The sequence below is a fragment of the Macaca nemestrina genome, chromosome 7 (assembly GCF_043159975.1).
Source record: "Macaca nemestrina isolate mMacNem1 chromosome 7, mMacNem.hap1, whole genome shotgun sequence".
In the NCBI taxonomy this organism is placed as follows: Eukaryota; Metazoa; Chordata; class Mammalia; order Primates; family Cercopithecidae; genus Macaca; species Macaca nemestrina.
The window spans coordinates 103,831,836-103,856,704 of NC_092131.1; the positions used below are offsets into that span (position 1 = coordinate 103,831,836).

Here is a 24,869-nt window from a genome sequence, read left to right on the forward strand (position 1 = left end):
CCAGACCCATGCTTCAAGGTCAGAGGCTCTCTCCACTGTGCACTGCTAACGCCATAAGTTACCCAGTGCTAAGCAGTGTAGTGGAGTGGTTAAGAGTGTCCCAGTGCCACTGAGCGTGAACTGCCAGCATCAGCCCTGGGAGCTAGTGGGAAATGCAAATGAGCAAGCTCACTTAGCCAATCAGAATCCTGGGGTGCGGGGCCAGGGAATCTTGGAACAAGCACCCCCAATGCTCCTTTTAGAAGCTCTCTTTTTATAGTCACATGTCTGGTTTCAGATCCTACTTCCTGATTTCACATATGGCCATTCTGAACCTCTGGGACTTTGGCTGAGCGATCTCATCATTTTGTGCCTCAATTTCTTTATTTCAAAATTGGGGTGGGAAAGTTGAGTGAATTACAATATTTAAAACAATCAGAGTGCATAGTAAGGGCTATGGCAGAGTTATTTGTTGTTTTGCTAATTATTCTATAATAGACATCTAGCACTGTGAAAACCCTAGGAAGCAGTGAAATATTAAAAAGAGTAGGTTTATTCCCTCTTCCATTTGAGTATGTCTGCTCTCATCTTAGTCAGAATCTGGTTGTGGAGTTTCACCCATACCCACGTGTACATAATCTAATTTGGGGCAGATAAAAATAGGCCATAGGCAGGACGGAAGGGGAAATTTTATTTATTTCTGTGGGGCATTCCAGAGGCCAGGGACCCAGGAAGGTCTTTCTCCTTGATATCCTGATTTCTCTCTGCCCCCTCCCTTCTCCCCACGCTCTTGCAGGGCCCATGGGCCAGATGCAATGATCCTTGTGGATGGACAGCCACGCCAGGCCAAGGGTGAGCTGGGGCTCTCCCAAATGCTCCACATCGCCAGTCAGATTGCCTCGGGTATGGTGTACCTGGCCTCCCAGCACTTTGTGCACCGAGACCTGGCCACCAGGAACTGCCTGGTTGGAGCGAATCTGCTAGTGAAGATTGGAGACTTCGGCATGTCCAGAGATGTCTACAGCACGGATTATTACAGGGTAAGGTGACTTTCCCAGCTGCAGGACTCAGTCACAGAGCTAGCGCCTTGCTTACATGTCTTTTTGATTGTCCATTAACCCTGTCACTCTGGCACACACATATATACACCCATGCCCAGACATGCACTCAACAGTTATCTTTTGGCCTCTCTTGCATCTTGATATACCTGTTTAGCATGTTCTCAATTGCCCACTCCTCCTTTCTTCTTGGACATTTAACTGAACTGTAATCTGTACATTGCAATAACATATGCATTGTGTTCTTACGTGCTCCAATACTCATTCTTCATGTAAACATACTCATACATGTATATGTATGTGCCCAAACACACACACAGACACACCCAACTTGGTACTATGTTTAATGTCTCCCTACCCAGTCCCAGATCTAGCCTCACCCATGACACATTTTATTTTCTGAAATTATCTTGTGACTATTTAAGAATTACCTTGTTTCCAAAGGTAGATCTTGATGAGAAGAGGAAACCTAAGTAAAGTAATAAAGATGGCTAATACATTGCTGAGTATTATCCAAATGGGCTAGAACAGATGAGGAAAGGAAGCGTTATCTGTAGCCAACTTTGGAGAGAGGACAGGTTAGATCCTAGAAAAACTTCTGATTGTGAGAAGAGCCATCCTGCTCAGTTTTACCTTCATATAGTCATCTGCTTTACATTAACAAGAGTCTTATTTTGCTCCCAGAATCTTTTTTTTCCCTGAGTGTTTGGAAGTCTTTTTTTCCATGGATTATTGACTGATTCTGATAGTGTTATTATTTCCAGGGAAAGAATGAATGGCCATGAGTGTCACTTATCTCAGTAAGGGGAAATATGAGTGCAACCTGAGACACAGAGATAACTTCTGCAAACGGATTGAGGGCAGATTGCTAAAAAATACAGAAGATCCAAGGCTGGGCGCAGTGGCTCATGCTTGTAATCCCAGCACTTTGGGAGGCCGAAGTGGGTGGATCACGAGGTCAGGAGTTCAAGATTAGCCTAGCCAACATGGTGAAACCCTGTCTCTACTAAAAAACACAAAAATTAGCTGGGCGTGCTGGCATGTGCCTGTAGTCCCAGCTATTCAGGAGGCTGAAACAGGAGAATTGCTTGAACCTGTGGGGTGGAGGTTGCAGTGAGTCAAGGTCACACCATTGCACTCCAGCCTGGGTGACAGAGTGAGACTTTGTCTTAAAAAACAAAACAAAACAAACAAACAAACAAAAACCAGAAAATCTATTTCTGGGACATCAAAAGGAAGAGGAGTTTGGATGGATGTTATAAGGAGAGTGTGGGACAATGTTTTGGAGGTCAAGGGATGTCTTATTCCTTTTCGGCTGTTATAACAAATACCACAAACAGGATAGGTTACAAAAAACTGAAGTTTATTTCTCATGGTTCTGGAGGATGGGAATTCCCAGATCAAGGTGCAAACAAATTCATTGTCTGGTACTGCTTCCTCATTCATAGATGGCCATCTTCTTGCTGTGTCTTCTTCACATGGCAGAAGGGTTAAGAGATCTCTCTGGCAACTCTTCCATATGAATACATTGCCCTCGTAACCTAGTCACTTCCCAAAGGCCTCACTTCCTAACACCATTACCTTGGTGCTTAGGTTTCAACATATGAATTTGGGGGTTGCACAAATGTTCAGTCTATAGCCAGGATCATGGCAGCCATTTGTATCATCTTTGGAGAAGTGAGTGATCATACCATGAGTCAAATAGATATGATTGTGCTGTTGGCCTGAGCATGGTGGACCAGAGGCTGGGAATTTGAAGTGGGTGCAGATCAGTTCTATCTGGATGTTCCTGATGGCCTAAATGAGATCACTCAGACATTAAAACAGATTAGTCAAGACACTTCATTTTAGCAATAGTTTGGAGAAAAATGGAATATTTGAGAAATGACCTTCGTGGTTGGAAAGTGACTTGTTTGTGGTACAACCAAAGAATGGCAGATGATGTACTGTCATGAGAGAATGTAAGATAAAGCATAGAATGTCCACAGCAAGCTGGGCAGCTTCTCTAGCCACCTGTCCTGTCCAGTATCCCCAGGTATGGAAAAGGGGGCATGATGTGGCAGTAGTCACAGACTGATGGCCAGGGCAGACCTGCCAGAAAATATCTAAGAGGAGTCTCTCCTTAGTGTCTAGACCTTTTTTTTTCATTCATTTCCAAGAGAGGCATTGGTGTGGTTACTAAGGGGGGCGTGGGTCATAGATTTCTTAGAGTCTGGCTGGAGCTGGCACCATTTAATTGCCTTTCCACTTTGTTTAATGGGGTTTGCTGGTCTGTCTGATTGTGCTCAGATCTGTGTTGGTGTTGATGAAAACAAGGGATGGCTCATTGTTTTTCTCTGTGAAAGGCAGATGTTTGATTATGCCAAGCTGATAACTACTGACCTCACTAGAGTCTCGGGAAACCATGTCTGACCAGAATGTGCTAACTGGCCCTTCAAACTTACTTCTAGATGTGCACTTAATATTTACTGAATCTGGTTTAAAAGAGGAAAAACAGAAAATAAAAAGATCACATCCCCAATTGATGTTTCTTTGCCCTTGCTTTAACAACTGTGAACTGTTGCTCTTTATGACTTAAAGGGCTGCAAGGAATACATCTATCTAATTTCTGTGGGTGCCAGGGTATATTAGAATTTAAGGAAGGGAGAGTGAGGTGGGAATATGTACACACTACAGGTAACCTCAATTCCTTCTTCACGAGTTCTAAGAGCAATGTTAGCCAAGGCCAGCTAGCTTGAAATGTATATTTTTGGTCCCAAGGAAGTTTGAACAAAAAGGGATAACTCTTACAGTAAAAACACAGCACACCATTGGAAATCTGTGTATTCTACTGATGAGATATTTAAAGACCAGCTCGTGGAATATCTTCATGTTCACTTACTCACAGTGTCCTATTGTATACACCACTCTTCGTTCCCTACTTTTCTGTAAAATGAAAGGCAGAAGTAGATTTGCCTGAAGTCGCATCAAAATGAACCCTGAAGTCTTATTATTCATATTGGAAGACATTGGAGTGACAATGGAATTCTTGGATTTAGGCATAATCTTACCTGTGTTCAATCCTAATGTGCAACCACCATTAGCAACCATGTAACCTGAATGCATTTTCCCAAACCTCTGTTCAATTTTTCTGTCGTTAAAGTGAGAACAAAAATATTCACTCGACAGAGTTGTGCTGATGTTAAGCAAGTTAATTTGTATAAAGAGCCTGTAATACAATACTTACTGAATAAGCTCTTATTTACATGATCTTACTAGTTCCCCTCACATCCAAGCCAAGACAACTCTGTGGATAATTTTATTTCCATATGCAATTCCTGGGACAGAGAGAGGGACTCCCTGACCACTAGAAGATAAACTGGATCATGCAGCTGCTCCAAAGAAGTAGGATCTTTGCATTGACCACCTCAGGAAAATGTCTTTCTTCAGGTTTCAACATGTATAGAAATACTGGGTCATCAATACTTGCCTCTTCGTCTCATAAATGTTTATAGGGTCTTGCTCATGAATCCTAGAGCTAAAGCTACATTTGGGTGATTTATGTAAAACTTTTTTGTTCAGTATACATCGGCTGAGGCCTTGGGGGAAATGCTCTGATTTGTCAGATAGCGAGAATACTGTGAAGGATTCTCTCTGTGAGATGATATCCCCAGACAGGTTTGTACCTCTCTGCTGTCACTGGTTACTGAAATCAGTTGGGCCTAAGAGTTTGTCAGCTTCTTATGCCTAATACCACTAAGTGCAGATAATCCAGGCCTCTGTGTGTGTGTGTGTGTGTGTGTGTGTGTGCGCGTGCGCGCACACGTGTTTGCCTGCCCAGTGCAGATTCCAGAATGTGCATATAAGGGCAGGGGGAGAGATGGAGATAAACTCCTCCTTATAGTCTTTCTTTTTCATTCTTAATTTATTAAAATGAAGAGGCACCATCTGGCTCATGCAAAAGTGATATGCAAACGATTTACAAAGGTGAACTGCCTAATTTCCTGTTACACATTTAGAGAGAGAAAACAAACATTCCCACACCAGAGCACCAGAGCGATTTGTTCTCTCTTCTTAAGACATTCATAATGACAAACACCTTTTCCTTCTATGAATCACTGACTCAATGCTTCCAAGATTACCTTTTCACTGGCTTTCACAAGGGCGGGCTTTGGGTACCACTATATCTTTCTAAGAACATCAGAGAACACTAAGAAACTGGTAGTCAAATCTAGAATTAAAGTTTTGAATGTCCTGAAGGGGAGAAGGTTGAGATTTCAGAATACAGATGTTTTCAAATGTTTTGATTTGGGGAGAGGAGTCAATACACTGAGATCAGGGAGGAATGGAATTCGGGGGGAATGGGATCCAACTAATCTAGAGCTCCAGGCGTGTTCCTTTCTGTTCACCCTGCTGTCCTGTGTACCTGTGTGCTGTCCTGTGTGACAGTACTTGGCACTTGTTAGACACCTAATAGAAGTATGAATGAATGAAGTCAGAAAGGGAATTTAAAATTAGGAAATAGGTCACTCCAGACCAAGAGAAATCTAGACAGATAACCAGATGCTCACTAAGGGGAGGTGAGCCTTGGAGATGATGTGGAATGCAGCAGTAGGCAGCAGGAGCAAGTCTTATCTAATCAAGCAGTTCATTATCCTGGGAGAATGTTCAGAGGAGGAAAATGAGTGATGGTCTGAGTCAGGGATGACCCACTTTAGGTTCTGGTAGAAGACAGAACTGAGTGTCTAGGACATGATGGGGCAAGTATGCTAAAATCCAGGTGGACACACAGGTGTGGGTCATAAGCAAGTCTGGCAGCAGGTAGTGAGGCACTGGATTCTAAGCTGGAGATTCTGGGTCAGGGTTCCCAGAAACTCCTAGAAAGACAGTAACAGTAATCATTAGGAAGTGGGAATCATTTAGAACAAGCCAATCTTACGGGAAGAATATTCGATTTTATGGATATCTTCGCATCCCCATAGCAGAAGAAAAGTTGCAAGTTCTTGGACGCACACTGCCTTGGTTTGAATCTCTGCTTCTATAATTCCTGACTGTATGAACTTTGGCAAGTTACCTGTCCTTTCTGTGCCTTCAACTGTAAAATGGAGCCAATATCCCCTATCATATGCATTTTCTGTAAGGACTAAGAGTTAATAAATATAAAGCTCTTAGGATGATCAATAATCAATAAATATTAATTATTGTCTTAGTCTGTTCTGTGTTGCCATAACAGAATACCACAGAATGGGTAATTTATTAAAGAAAGAGATTTATTTCTTATGGTTCTGGAGGCTGGGCAGTTCAAGATTGAGGGTCCTCATCCAGTGAGGGCCTTCTTGCTGTGTCATAACATGGCAGAAAACATCACATGGCAAGAGACCAAGAGTGGGCCAAACTTGCTTTTATGATAAACCCACTCTTGTGATAACAAACCCACTCTCATGAAAACACCATTAATCCATTCATGAGGGCAGAGCGCTTCCGATTAATCACCTCTTAAAGTTCTCACCTCTCAACACTGTAGCACTGGGGATTAGTTTCAACACTGGATCTTTGGAGGACATTTTCAAACCCTAGCAATTATTGGAGCTAAAATATGAATGCTTTCTCCGATTTCCAAATGGACAAGGCTTACCTAGACGTATTAGTTAAGGTAAGTCAACTGCTGTAACAAATAGATACTCAGGTATATAATGGTTGCAACAGAAATAGAAATTCGTTTCTAGGTCACGTAACAGTATGAGTAGGTGAATTCACTGGAGGAGTAGTCCTCTGCTCCACCATCGTTCAGGCTCATGGAGCTCTACCCTTTTCCTTGTGTGGAGTCCTTGGTCATGCTAGGCATTTATGTATGTTCCAACCAGCTAAAAGGAGAAACTGGCATGAAGGAATGTGTGTGGGATGCTGTTAATAGACCTGGCCTGAAAGTGGGGACTAATCACTTTCTCTCCTGGCAAGAACCCAGTTATATGACCTTCCTATTTAAAAAGGTGGCTGAGAAATGGAACATAGCTGTGTCCTACATAGAGGAGAAAAAACACGAATTGTACTGCATAGCTGGCAATCTCTGCCAGAGTTAAGGATGAAGAAAAACTACATTCTCTTTTAACATTCCATCCCAACAGCAAATCATCCCATATCCGATGATTTATCAGGAAAGATAGGCCAAGCCGTTCTTACTTTGTATTGCTACTCCAATCCTGAATGTGGACATGGTTATTTTGCAAGGCCCCCTTTTCTATTCTGCTTGCAAACTCTTGGTGTCCCATGCTTTTGTAAGCAATGGAAGAGCTTGGTCCCACCTGTCATCTTGGTGCATTGATTCATCATCCAGGAGAAGAGTAAATTCAAGAAACTCCATCCTATGAATTGGGTGGGGGAAAGAAACAATGCTCCAAATCAAAGGGAATATACGTTAATAGATAAGAAAATACATCTAGAAGAAAAACAGGGAAGAAATACAAACTAGAGCAGCTTCTATTCCAAATCCATGATAGTAAAGGAGCAATCCAGAGCTTGTCCAAATTCTAACTGAATCCATCCAGTATTGTCTAAAGAAGGGTTATGTCCTTGACTAAAAGCCTGGGTTGTTCTCCACCAGTAGGTCAAAGGATGGGGGGAGGGGCTTGAGAAACTCTAAGACTTCCTAAAAGTATATGAGCAATATTAAGCGGGGTGTTGTATTTCATTTTTTGTTTTTTTGAAGGTTCAGGGCTTTTGAGAGGATCCTAAAGATATTTATGGCCCATTGACTTTACTGGAATGAATTTCCCAGCATGTCAGTCCTGAGAGAGCAAGACAGAGATCCAGGGAATGTACCAATATGAGAGCTCTGGAGGGCAGCCCCCTCATTAGTTTAATGGGAGAACCTGAGGTAAGAGCAAAGCTGAGGTTTATCAGATGCACTCTATGGTGCCTTCCAGTTTTATGATCAACAAGAACATTGACTGATCACTCAGTCACCAGAGCTGACAGCCTGAGGCTCCTCTAAGTCTTTTTGACCAGTTAGTTCTTGGCTTCGAGTCGGGAGAAGCTCTTAGATGAAAGTCAAGTGGTTGGCAGTGTACTGAAGAGAGCTAGTGGTCTATGAGATAACTGGTTTTAGGTAATTTTAAAGGTAAAAACAAAAGCTAATGATGGTAATTTGAAGCAACTGACTTTTAGGACCACAGGGTTCCACCATGCTTTCTACTCTTCATTGGAGCTTTGGGAATCTCACTTAGTAAGTGGCACCTGTCTTCCCTGCCCAGATGATGTGTCTGAGCCCACTGAGGCAGAGAATCCAGGCAGATGAAGATTATAAAGTACACTTGAATAACGATAGAATTGTTGCAGATGGTGGTTTCAGTGTGCAGTAACAATGGTTTTTTTTTTTTTTAAACGGAGTCCCCATATTAGACATTCCAACTCAGTCATAGCAGCCTGGGAATATTGCAGACTTTGTTCTTAAGAGGCAGAAGTTTTGCTGCTCATTTCTCCTCTTTGTAGGGAGAAGATGCTCATCAGAAAGGGGAAGGGGTTGTGACCCCCATGCCCAGTCCCCAGAATCAGACAAATTCTTTCTCCCAAGGGGTGAGTTTAAGACTGGAGAGCTGTCCCTTCCTTAGACCTGTTACTCCAATAAGGTGTCCCTCTGGTTGGAAGCCTGAAACAGTGCAAAGAGGAAGGGATCTGTCACAACTCTATTCATGTCCACATAGACAAGCAGCTGCCAGCTACATTCAGAATCATATAGTTCCTTCCTCTGAGGCCAGGAGTAGGGAGGCTTGACCCCTAGCTTAACTGGTGCTAAAGGATTAGCAGCTAGGCGTACTAGTTCTTGAGGGATGCTGACCCTGTTTGGAGAGGGCTTATCCAGATTTGTCCCTTTGGTTTTAGCCATTAGGTGCTCCTAAGTAGACCCAGGCACCAACGAAGAAGAAGTGATGCTGGCTGTCAGGAGATGAGGGTCTTTCACTGGCTGTCCAGTGACCAGACTCTGTTTATTGTGCTTGATTCTTCCTTTGCTGTTTTTGAAATATCCTAATAATCTTTAACCATGGTCCTATTTATATAGAGGAGAACAATGGAGGAGAGTTGTATTCCATTCCCAAGGAAGTGGTTTTCCCAAATTTTTATAATGAAATTTTATTTGAGAGTAATTTTAGATGTACAGAAAAGTTGCAAAAATTGTGTAGAGAATTCCCATATATCCTTCACTCAGTTTTTCCTCCTGTTGACATCATATGGAACCAGGGTACCTTTGGCAAAAAATGAGAAATTAACAGTGACACAAATTATTAACTAAACTACAGACTTTGTTTGGATTTTACCAGCTTTTCCACTAATGCATGTTTTACTGTCTCAGGATTCACTATGGGATACCAAACCAATCTTATTTAAGGGCAGTGGAACTACTGTGGTCAAAGCAGGGGTAAGGGGTTGGATCCCCCCATTGCACACAGTCTCTCCTTTGATACCCTATGCCCTCGATGCACCCTTAGGAGCCTCCAGGTTTTCACAGTTCAGATTTCTGCAACAGAGATAGGTGGGCTATAAGACGCCCTCTTGCAATACCAATCCCAGAGGTGCTGAGAAACCCTATTTTGTGAGCAAATTGTAACTTCAGATTCTTACAAAAATCCTTTAGAACTGTGCAGTCTGGTGCAGCCATCTTCATACAGCAAGTGGACAGGGCTGGAGTTACCTTTCTCTGCTGGAGTTTAGGAGTCTAGAGGAAGGTATGGGGTCTTCTTAAATTCCCAGCCCTAAACCATGTGTTTGTGCTCTTCTTCAGCTTTGGGAGAGGGTGCCCTGTGCTAATCAGGAGACGTGGCTACAGACTGGAGAGACTTCCAAGTGGGACTCAGAGCTTTAGTTGCCTGAGCATCTGCTGTAGGACTGGGTGTCGTGATATGTACATCTCAAGTGAATTTTGAAAAACAACTTAAATGCTAAGAGCTATTAAGTTGTACAAAGCTGCAGAGGGAATGAACACAGAAGGAGGTGTGTGGGATACATTTATGCTAATTATAAGCATTATAACCTTATTTCCTTGATTAAAGCCAGTAGAGCTGCACACTAATTATGTACAAAATATCAGTCACTTTGGAATACAAAAGTCTGTTGAGGGACGGGGCTGATATTTAGGACATCTTGGTCTCAGTGCCAGTTCTGTGTCCATGTTCCAAATCAGAAATTTGACTTTCATCTCTAAAATCTGGAGTTTGGATTCCAGTCATATGATCTCTTTGGGGTTTTGCCTTCTATGGAACTAAGTTCTGTGTGTAATGATAAGTGAGAAGGAGCCTTGATTTTTTTCGGATAGGAGGGAGACATGGCCAAAGGTATAATAGTAACGTCAAAGTTGTGTTAACCAGTCTTTACTGTTGCTTCGACCCTAGACCTTAGCTATTCCACATCTCAGTCCCTTTTTTCCTTCCTGATAAAATAAAATAACAAACTCCAGTTTTGAAGCAGGTTCTTCTACATTACCTGGATCTAGTTTAGTGACTCAAGTTTAATTTCTGCTCTGCCATCTTCTTCCTCTTTGAGATATTGAGGATAATTGGCCAAAATTCACCCTGGTGGGTAGAATAATTACCTGAACTGAATTTCTTTGTATTCTTCCAGGGATGAGGATTATCTAATTATTCCTGTCGTATCTGCACTCCCATACCTCCATCCTTTCTAGACCATTTTGTACTTTATTTCAATATGGTGGTAATGCTAGGGATATCTACCTGCAACTCAGGCATTCTGAAAAGTATAGAAGTGAACACAGAAAAGAATCTGGTATTTTCCACCCTGAGACACTCCAGCAATCTAGAGTGAAGATGACCTGGAGAGCACATGATGACCAGGAGGTTGAGGTGCAAAGAACCGGACTCTAACAATGAAGTCATGAAGTTATTTTGTGAATTCTCCCTGCAAAGGCCTGAGAATATTAGTCCTGGGAATTACCCTCCCATTTTTGTTTATGGGCTCTTGGCAGCCAGTGACTAATGTGGGAACTAGAATGCAAGAGTAGAAGCCAAGAAGCCTAGATTCAGTCTCTCTGCCATGACTCCTGACATGGAACAGATCCCTTTCTTGCCCAGGACCTGAGTTTATCATTTGTAAAGCGGACATTTCTCATCTTTCTTCTACACTGTTGTGAGGCTTTTCATCTTTTCACAAGTGCTGGCCACACCGATAGTATTATTGTCTGCTGCTGCATGGAAACTAGGTTGAGAGTTTGTGGGAGGTACTCAACTTTCCTCTTTAGATACATACATGGCTTCACTGCTTCTTTTCCTGGACTGGGACTGAAAGGACTGAGTCCCAGTTTAGTCACTCGGTTTCTTTGATGACATTGTCTTTAGATCAGTGTTCTTTACCTCAACTCTAGTTAACACTTACCTCTCATGAGGTTAAATTAGATGCTTAGTTTGCAAACACATTTGCTAACCCTGTCCATGTTGGTTTATTTCCTACCCTCATACCACACTCCCTAGCCATTAGCAAGGCCCATGTGAGAGGGATGGAATTCAATTCAATTCCTTGTCCATGTGCTAAGATGAATAGAACACAAGGAAATAAAAATCTCATGGGGAATATAAGAACAGATAAAAATGTGTTGCTCTACCATAAGCTACAGGGAGGCAAATTGTATACAAGGCAGTTACAAATGCCTAAAGCTTATCTAAGTAGAGGAATGGCATGGGTCTTGAGGGGTTGGTTGGCAGTCTGGATTAAATTTCAGGAAGATATTTCCATCAGAGAGGTTAGCATGAGCAAAGGCATGAAGGAAGCAAAAGCATGAAGGAAGCAAGGAAACCAGGAGAATGATCTAGAACGGTGTGTGATTCAATTGGCCAAAACTAAGGATCTGTGGAAGATGCATGGAAAGAAATGTTGGTAAAGGAAAGACCACCATGGCAGCTTTTGAAAGGCCAACTATTTTGGCTTAGGTAGTCAATGGACAGTCACAGAGGATTTGTCATCTATTGAAGTGTAAATCAGGTCATGTGTAAGGACAACTCATAAGGCAGTGGCACGTGAGATAGATTGCTGGAAACCAAAACCATAAAGGCAGGCCATCACACTGGCCCAGGAAAGAGGCAGTGATATCCTGTGCCACAGTGGTAGCCATAGAGTATGGAAGAGAAGCCATTAGAATCCATGGGCTCAGGACTATGAACTGGAGACTGGCTGGTCCCACAGGGTTAAAGCCACTTGCAGTTTGCAAGGGGTAACTATGAAAGAAAAAAAAAACACATTAAAAAACAGTGAAATGGAGAGTCAGGATGTGTCTTCATCCATTTTGAGGTGCTATAAAAAACACCTGAAGCTATGTAATTTATAAAGAAAACAGATTTAATTGGCTCGTATATCTGAAGACTGTGCAAGGAGCATGGTGCCGGCATCTGCTTCTGGTAAGGACCTCAGGAAGCTTCCAGTCATGGCAAAGGAGGAGCAGGAGTGTCACATGGTGAGGGAGGGAGCAAGAGAGAGAGGAAGGAGGTGCCAGACTCTTTAATGACTAGATCTCATGGGAACTAAGATTAATAACTCACTTACTATGTGGAGAATGGCACCAGGCCATTCCCTCAGGGATCTACTCCCGTGATTCAAACACCTCCCACCAGGCACCACCTCCAACACTGGGAATCAGATTTCCACATGAGATTTACATGGAACAAATATCTAAGTAAACCAGGATAGATTTTTAAAATTTCATCTTTTAGGCCACCAAGTCCATTCTGCATCCTTAAAGTGTTAGAAACAACTGAGCAAATGCCAAATCATTCAATTTTAAAGAAATATATAGCTGGAAGGAGGCTTAAATGTCATCTATTTCACCCTTGAGGCACCAGGCAGAATAGTCTCAAAATCATCCCAGACAGATGGTTTGCTCGCTCTATTCCACTGCATCTTCTGGGATCCCACAGGTTTCCTTCCTTATTCCTTCCAGCTGTGGCACAGGAAAGCTATTTTCAGTAAGAGATTTGTCTTTTTCTTTCTAACTATTAACATTCTTTAGAAGTGGGAAGTTCTCAGTTATGTCTGGCGAGAATCCTACCTGCTACCATCCTATGTCCTTAGTGGAGATAAATGTGATTTATATTATAAAACAGACATTACAAGACTCAGAAAAACTACGAAGAACCTCAGTGTGACCAAAATAGCCTTGTGACCAGTTGCAGTGGTTCACATCTGTAATCCCAGCACTTTGGGTGGCCCAGGCAGAGAGATCAATTGAAGTTAGGAGTTTGAGACCAGCTTGGCCAACATGGCGAAACCTTGTCTCTACTGAAAATATGAAAAATTAGCTGGGCATGATGGTGCATGCCTGTAGTCCCACATGCTTGGGAGGCTGAGTCAGAAGAATCACTTGAACCCGGGAGGCAGAGGTTGCAGTGAGCCGAGATTACGCCACTGCACTCCACCCTGAGCAACAGAGCGAGACTCTGTCTTAAGAAAAAAAAAAAAAAAAAAAAAAAAAAAGCCTTGTGCTTTTCATAGGTAATTGGTTATATTTTTTGCATTGGTTGTATCTTGACTGGTGGAGGACCAGTGGAATAAAAATCTTTAGCCCCCTAATCCTGCCAAAAAATAATAACTTATCTCTGAGAGTGGTTTCCAGTTATCTCCTAAACTTAGTCTCTTCTCTGTGCAGTTTAGAAATCCAGTTATTTTCTTCTGTCAGTGAAGGTGGTGCAGGCATGAGGACTGACACTAGGGAAAAAAGATGGGGAAGATACGCCATAAGAAAATTCTGAGACCTTAAAGCATGCTTATATTGGATTCTATCCTCAGGAAAGGAGAGGAAAAGGCTGAAGGAGACCATTGAATCTGGTGTTGAGTCATTCACATCTCTCTACTCCTGTGGAGGGCCCTTATGGATGTATCATAACAGGATCTCCTTTTCCTTCCTCAAGTGCAAAAGGCCTTTTTTTTTTTTCCTGAGACAAACTGAATATATAACATATAAAGATACATAAATTTCCATGCAAATATCTTCTTTACCAGCTGTAATTAAGATATTTGCATGTAAAGAGAATGTTGTGTTCCCTTGACTTCCTCCTGGTAGGGAATTGTATTTCTCTCATAATCCTCAAAGCCCAAGATTTTGTGACCTGTCTGTGTCTAAACAGAAGGAGGAGGAGGAATCAGAGGACTGGGTCAATATAAAGCATCTGAAATTCAGAACTTCCAGCAAAGTTTTTACTCTTGGTTGTTTTTTTCTAGGCTTTGCTAATCCCAAAGAGCAAAGTTGGAGGTAGGAAAGTTGATAGCCCCAGAGCAGGTGGGCCGAGCACCACCTGACATTGCAGTCAGGCAGATATTCAATTGAATCACTGAGCTTCTGCTGAGAGCTATTTGGCCTTAGAAAATTTACTTAAATTCACTAAGACTTAGATTCCTCATCTGAAAAAAAAAAAGAAAAAAAAGAACAATTTCTTCTTTTGTGCACATTAAATAAGATAAGTATTCAAATTGCCAGTACCCCTTAGGCACCCAATAGATGGCTATTATTCTATGTAAAAGAATAAGGTAGAAATTATATACCAGAAATTTTAAACCATTTTAAGTTACAAGCCAAGGTTTTCTCTATGATGGATCTTTAGTGCTGGATGCTAAAATTAGAGAGGAGAAGAGCCTACTCAAGAGAATTTAGGGAACTTTAAAATTAAAAAAAGCCACCCACTCCTCCAGGACTGGTTTAGACATTTGAGTTGATCTGTTGGAGGCCCAGGAGGAAAGAGAAAACACTTTTAGGCATCTGCAGAAGAGCTTTTCTATTGTGGAGTTAGTAGATACAACCAGGAGCTGATTTTTCTAACTGTGGATCATGAATTCTGCAGTAGACAAATGTCTTCAGAATTAAAGCCTCGTTCTCCAGATGTCCTTAGTGTGTGCTGCCCCTCATCATCCCAGAGGGAGAGCTTAGGGTGATGCACCTGCCCTGGAGCCTTGGGGATAGAGAAAAGACTGGCTTAAGTCCAACCCTACCTCCTTTCTCCTTTCATTGGTTATATGATGGTTATTGCTTATTATTATGCACAACATGAAATATGCAAGTGTATGTGCTTATGCATAATGGATATGCAAGTGCTTTGTAAACTGTTGGTTTGAGTGCTGGTGGTTTTGTCACCACCACCACCACCATCACCACCACCCCCATCACCAGCATCATCACCAATACCATCACCACCACCACCATCACCAACATTATCACCATCACCAACGCCACCATCACTGACATCATTACCAATACCACCAACACCATCACCACTACCATAGCCACCACTATTATCACCATTATAGTATGGGCTTAGTAAATAACTATGTACACCCTGGAAAAAGAAATTGAATCCATCAATGTCCCCAAGTTGACTGGTAGGGGGTGTTCTGTACTCCAGCTCTCCAACTCTGCCAATCATCATGACAACCTTGGTTGCCTTCCTCCATTGAGTCATGCTCTCCAGCCTCTTCAGCCAGCTTGGAACTTTGATTTGTGGCCCAGTTTGTTCTTGTAGTTGGTCATTTCCTTACCCAGTGGGTCAATCCACAACTTCCTGATTTTTGTATTTATTTTTTTCACATCCTGAGACACTTGTGTACATGTCTGTTCAATACTTTACTAAAGCATAAGTTCCCTTGAAGGCAAAAGAGCTCACCCACTTTTAGCACAGTGATTTCTATAGTAAAAGTGCTTAATGAAAGTTACTTAATTAAAAAATATGTAATACTATATTAGATGTTTGTAATGGGAAAAGAATAATGTCCCCACTTACCTAAATCTTCTTACATGAATCCTCATGAGTCCCCACTCACTGGGCACCAATGGTCAGTATGTGGGGACTCTGAGTATGTGTATCTGAAAGATGCACTGGTATCACTAAGGGAAAGCCAGCTGGATCTGATTCCCTGCCAATGGCCCTGATATCTGACATCTGACATCTGCTTATCAGTGCAGGGGACTGGAGAAGGTCTCACAATAATTAAAATACCCATAAGAATGGAGTTAGCACCAAAAGGAAATTTATTAATGCACACAGAGAATCACATTATTCAAAGGCCATAGAATCAAAGCATTTGTTCTCAGTAAGCTAGTCTATGTGGGAAGCCGGATCATAATGCGAAAGTTGCTTAAAGAGGAAAAAATCAGAGCAAGGATGTTAGAAGAGTCAAATAATCAATGACATCCAGCTAAGAAAGCCTAACAACAGTGTTCCTGGCTTCTCAGCAGGTTGAGAAATACTCCATGTCTTTTGCCTGAATCCTCCTCTCTCCCTTGTCCGGAGCCAGGAAGGGATCAACATCTCCACCATCCAATTCCAAGGCTCACTCTTTCCCAGGTCTCCGGGACCAGCCAGTGCCCCTTCTGAGAGATATATTATTTCTTCATCTGCGTCAATCAGGGCACAATGCAGCCATGATAGCCTAAGACCCTCAAGATTTTTCAGACAACCTTGGATATACATCCATTTTTTCATTCGTTTTCTGCTGATCGTAAAGAGGCCAATTATATTTTCTTCATTTCCAAATGTTTGGGAGCCACTTTATTATAGCCCCTAATGCTTTCCATGTCACTGAATTGCCTTCACACCTAAAAATGAGTCCTTTTGTTGCTTGCAAATCTTATTGCCTTGATACCTAGTATTATATGCCCCAGGAAGGGTAACTATTAATAGATTCCAAGTGCCTGTTCTGATTGACTGGTGGAGATTGCCCAGAGTGGAGTGATGAGAAGAATTTGGTGGCTGCATCTAGGATCAGTGAAAAAGTGGTGATCAGCTGGTGACATCTGCCATGAAAGTAGAAAAGAGGATTGGTGGCACGTGTGTCCTGTTTTGACACATGTCATCGTGAGCAGTGCTCTAAATTCAGGGATTCCGCTGGACCCTGTTAGGCATGCTCTAACCTTGGATTCACACAAGTGGAGGGATTCTAATGTGACATAGGTTTTGAGTTTGAATGCACCTGTGTCGAAGGATCGTATTCAGAGAAAGGGGTTTGCCAAGTGGATCTGCATTACTGGGGCTAATTTACCCATCACATAAATGAGACTAGCTTCCCCAAATTCTGAATTATCTTCTATTGGCCTTTCCCTCACATTTCAACTAAATAGCTGGGTTTTTTCTTCTTTTCTTACAACTTGTATATAGCAAAAGTGCCTTGTTTCTGGGTAGATTTGATTCCCTATTACACACTGCCAAGGTGTTTGGTAGTCTAGATGCAGCTTTCCCTGCCAGCTCTATGCCATCATCTCTGAGCCAACTTTTATCATGTACCAGCAGGATCTTGAAACATATATGTTTTTTACTTTTTGGAAAGTCGAACAGCCCAAGACCAGGGTTTGCTGCTAGAGTTCTGCTCCCAAGCAGACATTGATTCAATTATCAACATTCTTTGGATATGGTCAATGCATTTTTATTACTCCACCCAACTGTTTTATAAGAAATTTGGGCAAGCATCTACACTGGCAATCTTGTGAAATCCTGACTAGAAATGAAGTTGGAGGTCATCTTTCAAACCCACTTATTTGATAGATGAATACATTGATTGCCAGCCAGAGAGAGAGAGAGAGAGAGTGAGCAGATGTTCCTCAAGATCACGCATCTGGTTAGTGGTAGAGTGAAGACAAGGACATTGGTCTCCCTTCTTGTGAATTCAGTGCTCCTCTCTAATCACCATCAAAGTGCTATGAGGTCAACAGGCTGGCATGATTCCCCCTATTTACAGACAAGTAAATTAAAGCTCAGAGAGATTAGTGATCATTCCCCAGACTGTACAATAAATGAGGGGTGGAATTGGATTTGTTGTTCTGGTTAAGTTAGGTTTTTCAGGGGATGAGAGTTTACTTGTGAATAGAATGTTTAGAGAGCACACCAGTAAAGCGCAGTCTCCATGAGGTTAAGTAGAAGTGTCAGCTTGTAATAATTGAGTTCCATGATTTATTTTTCTAATAAGGCTTTGTGGCAAGGCCATTCAAGACAAAGGAGGAAAACAGGATGACCCAAGCCTAGTCAACACGGCAAGCAAAGATACTTTAATTTAGATACTTTGGGCTCTCTAGTATAACCTTAAAGCAAACAGTAGCAATGTGATTTGAGGTGATTGTTGTCTGTAAAATGTAACACAGATTCAGTGAAACTGAAGGGCGAGGAAGGAATATTAGAAGCAAGGAGGTGGTACTCAGCGTTGAGGAGTATTGTCCTATTGCCTTGAAATGTGTTGCAAGAAGTAATTGTTTTAATGTTTGTTGTGAAAATGTATTCTCAAGAACTTTGGTTGACACATATTCACTCACAGTAGCTTAGAAGTTCTTTAAGGGAAGTATTCATGCCTTATTTCACCAATTATATAACCCTTGTACCTAGGACTGTACATGATATATGGTAGACATTTCAATTTCATAAATGTTTATTAAATGACATAAACAAGGAGACAAGTGTTCTTCTCAGTGAATGACTGATCTGGAAAGATGCTCAAGGACCCTAATTTGGAACAATCAGAGATCACAAAGCCGGGTTTCAGTACAGAGATGTATGGAGGGGTTGTCCTCCATTATTTTGGTGCAATGAGTGGACTCTACAACATGTTCCTTACCCACAGGGGTGGCAAGATTGGAAAACTCTAGAGATAGTTTACACTCAAGGGTGGTGAAGGACGGTGCTGCAGGAAGTTACTCTTATTGTGTGAAAATGGAACAGACCATCCTACAAGATAGTGGGTTCTCCATTCCCAGTGGGTTTCCAGAAAATACATAGAACCACATTATACAGATGCCTGTGCTAGACATGAGGTTTCAGTAGATGATCTCAAAGTTTTGCTTTTCTCTAATTCTGAGATCCTAAAAGCCAACTCTACAACAGAGATTGCTTAGATAAGGGCAAAGTGGTAGAGCAATTTAAGGACTCATAATTATGCATGTGACAGGAACTGTGTCAAATATATATTTTCATGATGCTATGAAATATTAGACCAAATTCACCCTTTGCATATCTACACATTCACAGCCTGAATCCTTTCCCACTTCACTCACACCTCAATACCTGTCACCTGCCCTGTCTCTTGTCTCTCCCTGTAACTGTGTTTATCTTGCTCTGAAGGCTTTCTTGAGGCATTTCTCCCTCCTTTCAACTCTAAAAATCCACAATCCATCCTACATTAAAGAAAAATCTTCATTTGACCTTTCTGTCCCTTCTAACTTTGTCTGAGTACTGAAATAAGTACTTTTCATCTTCTGTCTTAATTTTTTGGGCTTCTGGTCTTACCACTGAATTGAATCTGCAGTTCTGGGGTCACTAATTATCTCTCACGACCAAATTTAAATTTCTTACTTCAAGTCTAACCCTTCCTGAAGTACTGTTGAATGACATGATTAATAATTTCCCCTTTCCCCCACACCCCCTGCAACTGCCAATGCTGCATAGTATTCTTGTTGAATGCCTCAGTAATGCTTTGTTCCACAAGTTATAACCATGCCTGGTCATTCTTTCCCTGTTCCATTGGTTTCTCTCCTTCCTCTCGTTTTAAGTTTGGGTGCTGCTATTTTAGACATCTGCTTTGCAAACCTCATGCACTCACATGGTTATAACCCCTTTTTACTTTTACACAGAATCTGTTTGAAATTTACATTTGCAGCCTCCACTTCTTCTCTCTTTGATTGCTTAATCTGTAAGCCTCCCCTGGAGAGTTCACTGGAGATTGAAGCATGGCATGTTTTAAATAAAACTCACCATGGCCTCCTCCTGCTTCTCTGAGTGCTAGCACCTCAGCAACCATTAGCATCCGTGAAAACTCTTTTGGGAGCTTCCCAAAGGGGAGTCATTTCTGAACCTGTCTCTTTATCACCAGCCTGCTGTGTCTTTCCTTATAGCACCTCAGTGCCACTTTTTCTTTGCATGTTGGCAGGAGCTGCCCTGGTCCATGCCTGGTCAGTCCAAAACCTGAATCTATGCACACACCTTCAGGCTTGGAGCTCTTCCCCCAGGGGTCCTCAAACTTCCTTATCCCTCCTGTTTCTTTGGAGCCTTGAGTGAGTAAATCTTCATTTCACCAAAATATAAATTTCTTGCCCTGGCCTACTAGGTCCTCAAGCCCCTGCCAGTCTCCTTTCCCACCCTCCACAAGAAGGCCCCCTTGGCTCCACCCCAGCCAGTCTGTCCCTGGTGACCCAGTGCCAGTTGCTCATTTCCACCTTTGCATGAGGCCCTCTGTGTTCATTTGTTCGGGCTGCCATAGCAGTGCTCCATTGACTGAGGGCTTCAACAACAGAATCTGATTTTCTCACTGTTCTGGAGGCTCTAAGTTCAAGATCAAGGTGCCAACAGGGTTCATTCGTTCTGAGGCCTCGCTCTGTGTCTTGCACATGGCTGCCTGCTCACTGTGTCCCCACGTGGTCACCCATCTGTGTGGTTTGTGTCCTAATCTCTTCTTATAAGGACCCCAGTCCTATTGGATTAGGGCCCACCCTACAGACCACATTGAACCTTAATTACTTCTTTTAAGGATCTCTCTCCAAATACAGTCATATTCTGAAGAACTTGGGGTTAGGACTTCCCCATAATAAGCATGTGTTGGGGGGCACACAGTTCAGTCCATCACACCTCCTCTTCCCAACTGCCCATCTGTCCTTTCTTTCACCTCTCTCTTCATTCTTTCTCCCGGTTCATCCCTCCCTGCCATCAGCACCCAGCAATCCCCATTTCATTGTCTTCACTGGATGATCTTTTCAGCCTCACCCTATGAGTTTGTGCACAGGGATGTGTTGCTTCATGAACCTGCTTCTCCTCCAGGTCATTCCAGTGCTGCTTCTCTGCCTCTGAATTGATTGAGAGCAGGGACTGTGTCTCTTGTCTCTTGCACACAGTCCTTGACTTGGAAACACTTGAGAAATGCCATTGCTAAGTTACTGTGAGTCCCTCCTTCCACACCCCGCTCCTGTTACTTCTCAAGAGGCCTTTCAAGGGAAAGGCCTTGCTTTGGGGCTTTTTTCCTTAGTGGTGATGGAGAACACAAATGCTAACTCCGTGGACAGCAAGGAGGAGGAGGGCTGAGGCTCCACGCTGGTGACATTCAGTGAGCTAACCTTTCCAAATCAGGAAGGAAAGGAGAGGGAATCTGGGTAGCCATAAAAGCAGTGGTGAATTCAGGGATTTTCTGTGGGACACACTAAGAAAAATAATTCTCTCAGAAGCTTTGGAGAAAGTGCTGTTTCTTTGACCTAAGGGATTGAAGATTCTAGATAGAACCCACTTTCTCTCCAAGCAGTAGGTTGGCTGGGAGGCTCCTGCTGGGAGTAGAACCAAGCCCGTGGAGGGAAGCCCATTGTGTCTTGGTGTCCCACAGAGGAAGACAGCTGGGTGTCATGTGCTGGAAGTGGCGTTATGATGTGCTGGCTGAGCCCCGAGTGCATTGCATTTCTGGGCGGACTCCAGAGTGAGGGTCTTGAAGGTGGGTTGCTGCAGTCTTCTGCTGTCCTCCCTAATGATGCAGGGCAAATGTTTGAGGCCGTGCCCAGGAGAGACATGCCATTCAGTTAAAGATCCCCCTGCCTTCCTAATCCTCCCTCCTTTCATCCTCCCATGCTTCCTTCCTTTCCCTTCATCCCTTTTCTTCTCTCTCCCCCTCCGCCCCCGCTCTCTTCCCTCATTCACTGTCAGGAAGGGCCATGCCAGAAGGGCCTGTTCAGCGTGGCGTGGCAGCGGCAGAGGCTAGCAGCAACGGCAGCTTCCACAGTGAGTCTGGATTTGATTTCTGGGACCAGGGGGCTGGGCAAGGCAGTCCACACACAGACTGACAGCTTGCAGGCTTTGGAGAGGCACTTCCATGGGCCGGGGCCTGCTTCCAACCTCTCTTTCCTTGCCTCCCACTGTGGGGCATCATTTAACTTCCATGGAAGTTTCCTGCCAAAGCCGTTGATGTGCTTGGGATGTCTCATGGGGAGACAGCATGGTGGGGGGTGGCGGGCCATAATCTGCTAAAATTAGATGCACAGCCGGGAGAGCCACCGGAGTTGACATGGCTGCCAGGGCTTCTGTCCAGACCTGTGCGTGTGGTGGAGGCTGGAGGCTCTGCATGGACGATGGTTTGGCTGCTTTCTTGCATTTCAGGAGGTGTGACCTTGAGTTTTGAGTACACTTTGGGTGCCTACACTCCACAGGAGACTCCTTATAAGGACATAAGAATGCTCTAAGTGCACAGACTAGAGGGTCTAAGAACTGGAGGTCTCCCCGTTGACCTCAGATGAAGCGTGGTCTAACAGACCTGATGCTCAGGATGGTCATTACAGATCCTCCATGACTGAGTCAGATCCCCCAGTGCTTGCAGGGAGGCTTTTGCCCTCCCCATTTTAATTTCTATGGTAATTTCTGGCAGGGAGATGGACATACTGCAGAGTCAGTCGAAGTTCCATCTGTCTTGCCTTGATCGTCAGACTGCATTGGATGGTTTCCTTCCACTTTTTGCTTGGGGGCTCTTTTCTTCTATTTGGGAAATGGTTCACTTGGGAAAACAAAACCACAGAATTCACCTACTCAGCCTTAAAGATCCAGCCCAGACTAAGAAGATACAAGTCCTGCTTGCCATCTTGAGAGGCTTTCCACAGGCCAGAGGCTGTTTCCAAACACTGACAAGGCATGCGGTAGTTAAGTGAGTTCTGAAGTAAGAAGCTTCTGATTTCTAATATACAGTATTCTCCTGATACTGCAGTCTCATGGACAGGTGCATGGGAAGGAAGGCTTTTACAATTTCATTCATTTCTCTCCTAATTTGGTTAGGGAGGTAAATTAAGCATAGCGTCCCAGGTTCTCTCAGGATCAGTTTTATAGGTTTCTCTTCTTGACACTGCTCCTAATAACAGCATGAAAGTTTAAGATTTTCAGTACTAACAACTGTGTATAGCTAGGGTATATCAAAGCAAACATGCTTGGCAGCCTTATGAGAATTTTGCAAGCAGAACCATTATAGAAGATTAATCAATCTCTTATGCTTTTAGAATATTATATGTATTTGAGTCACATCAGGTTCAAACTCTTGGTTTTAGGAACTGACAGGTTGCATTAAAATATCAAATTTGTCAAATTTATTAATTAATTTCAACAAATATTTAATATTAATCTACTGTGTGTGTTTGATTGTCTAAAGTTGGACCCTTCTGAGAATGAAAAGGGAAGCTATTATTAATTAAATAGGAGCTACAGGCATAAATTTAGACCTTTCTTGGTAAATTGGGGCATACAGTCATTTTATCCATGTATCCTGAGTTATTGTTGGTGCCAGCGATTCAACTATGAATAAAATAGACAAAAATCACTGCGCTTACTGAGGGACTTAAAAAAATAAAGATAAAGTCTATAGTAAATTTAAGAGTGATAGGTTCTTAAAAGAGAAGTAAAGCAGAGAGGAGAAAAAGAAGTACATGTTGGTAGTAATAGTAGTGGTGTTGGTGGTGGTAGTTAGTGTTGTGTGTGTGTGCAGTTTAGGTAGGGATGTCAAAACAATTGCATTGCTTAAAGAATACAATATATTTTAGTTTATTTAGTTTCTCCAAGGAGGGCTTTCATGGCTCAGCTAAACCTTACTGCATGGATGAAATCATATCTGAAAATTCTGAGTCCAAATAAAGAAATACTCACAAACTTCATAATGACAGAAAGCAAAGAGAGAAAACCAGGTGGCTGTGGCATTGGACGGATACCTTGTCTGCTTGATGGTCAGCACAGGTTTCATCTCCCTCTGGCATCACTGAGATGGCATCAGTGGCTGTGGATTCATCTATTTGGGGAGCATCTTTGTAGAAAGTCCCTTAATCTCTGACTTGTGCGGGCCATTCAGAGCATCATAGGGCCCTTCCTTCTCCCATCTGCCTTTCTGTGGGGTAATGGGAGGACAGTTTACATCTGCTGAATACCTGCTCTAGCCAGGCAGTTTGATAGGGGCTTTGAGTAAATTAATTTGTTTAATTTATGCTGTTCTCATGAAGACATTATTATAGTTCCACTTTGGGGATAAGAACACTGATGTTTAAGCTCAGAAATAGAAAATGGTGGAGCCAGGATCTAAATCCAGGTTGAATTATGTCTGAAATTCTGCCTTTATCAGCCTCAGCATCTTTCCACAGATACCAGTTGACAGGAAGTAGAAGTAAGAAAAGGACTCACTGTGTGACATGAATGTCCCATGTGTAGGCTGATTTGCATGGCTGGATCAGGAGCAGTAGATGTGTTGGGGTGGTTGTCCATGTCTTTGCTGATTGCGCATGAAGGCACAGCAACTACTGCTGCTTTTTTTGTGTGTTGTCACTGGAAATGGGGATTGGCATGGAAAATTTTGGGGGCATGAGAGTAAATCTTCCTGTGTGTCTTCTCTCCTCAACTGAGAGGAGGCTTAACTTCAGTGAGTCAGGGTTCCTGGGGCTCACGCACGTTGGAAGGAGGGACCATGCATGGTGTCTGTGTATAGATAATAGAGGTGGGGAGAATGCATGCAGAGTGCTGAGACTGAACAAAGGTTTTTCGACAGGGGTTTGGGCGAAGAGTTGAGTTTGAAGATAATCCCAAATTTCCTGTCTACCTTTGTAAATGGAATCCACAGACTGACCTCATCCGGTCTTAGGATGCTATTAGCAAGAAATAGGATGTCTCTGGACCACATCTCAGATATGATGGTTATATTTAACCTCAACATCACTGTGTAACGTTGCATTTATTTGTGGTATACTTTCATATATTTCCCAGAAAAAAAAATAGGTAGCCTGTTGTTTTACGCATAATATGGTAACCTCCTGATAAGGTTGTGTCAAGCAAATCACCATTTAGATGCACAAGAGAGACCTGTTACAACAAAGAATTATTTTGGGATGCCCATAACCCTCTC

General features: G+C 42.7%; 1 protein-coding gene across 8 annotated transcripts in view; it reads left to right on the forward strand.

Annotated features, from left to right (window-relative positions):
• The window catches only part of LOC105488353 (neurotrophic receptor tyrosine kinase 3), a 495,170-nt gene that overhangs the window by 330,753 nt on the left and 139,548 nt on the right, over positions 1-24,869 (forward strand). For 4 of the 8 annotated variants that reach the window (XM_071100722.1, XM_071100724.1, XM_071100723.1 and 1 more), the window contains 2 exons: positions 776-1,019; positions 21,656-21,730. In XM_071100722.1, the coding sequence (XP_070956823.1) occupies positions 776-1,019; positions 21,656-21,730 (319 nt within the window). The remainder of the gene's footprint in view (positions 1-775; positions 1,020-21,655; positions 21,731-24,869) is intronic. The other 4 variants (XM_071100730.1, XM_071100725.1, XM_071100726.1 and 1 more) reach the window with 1 other exon arrangement.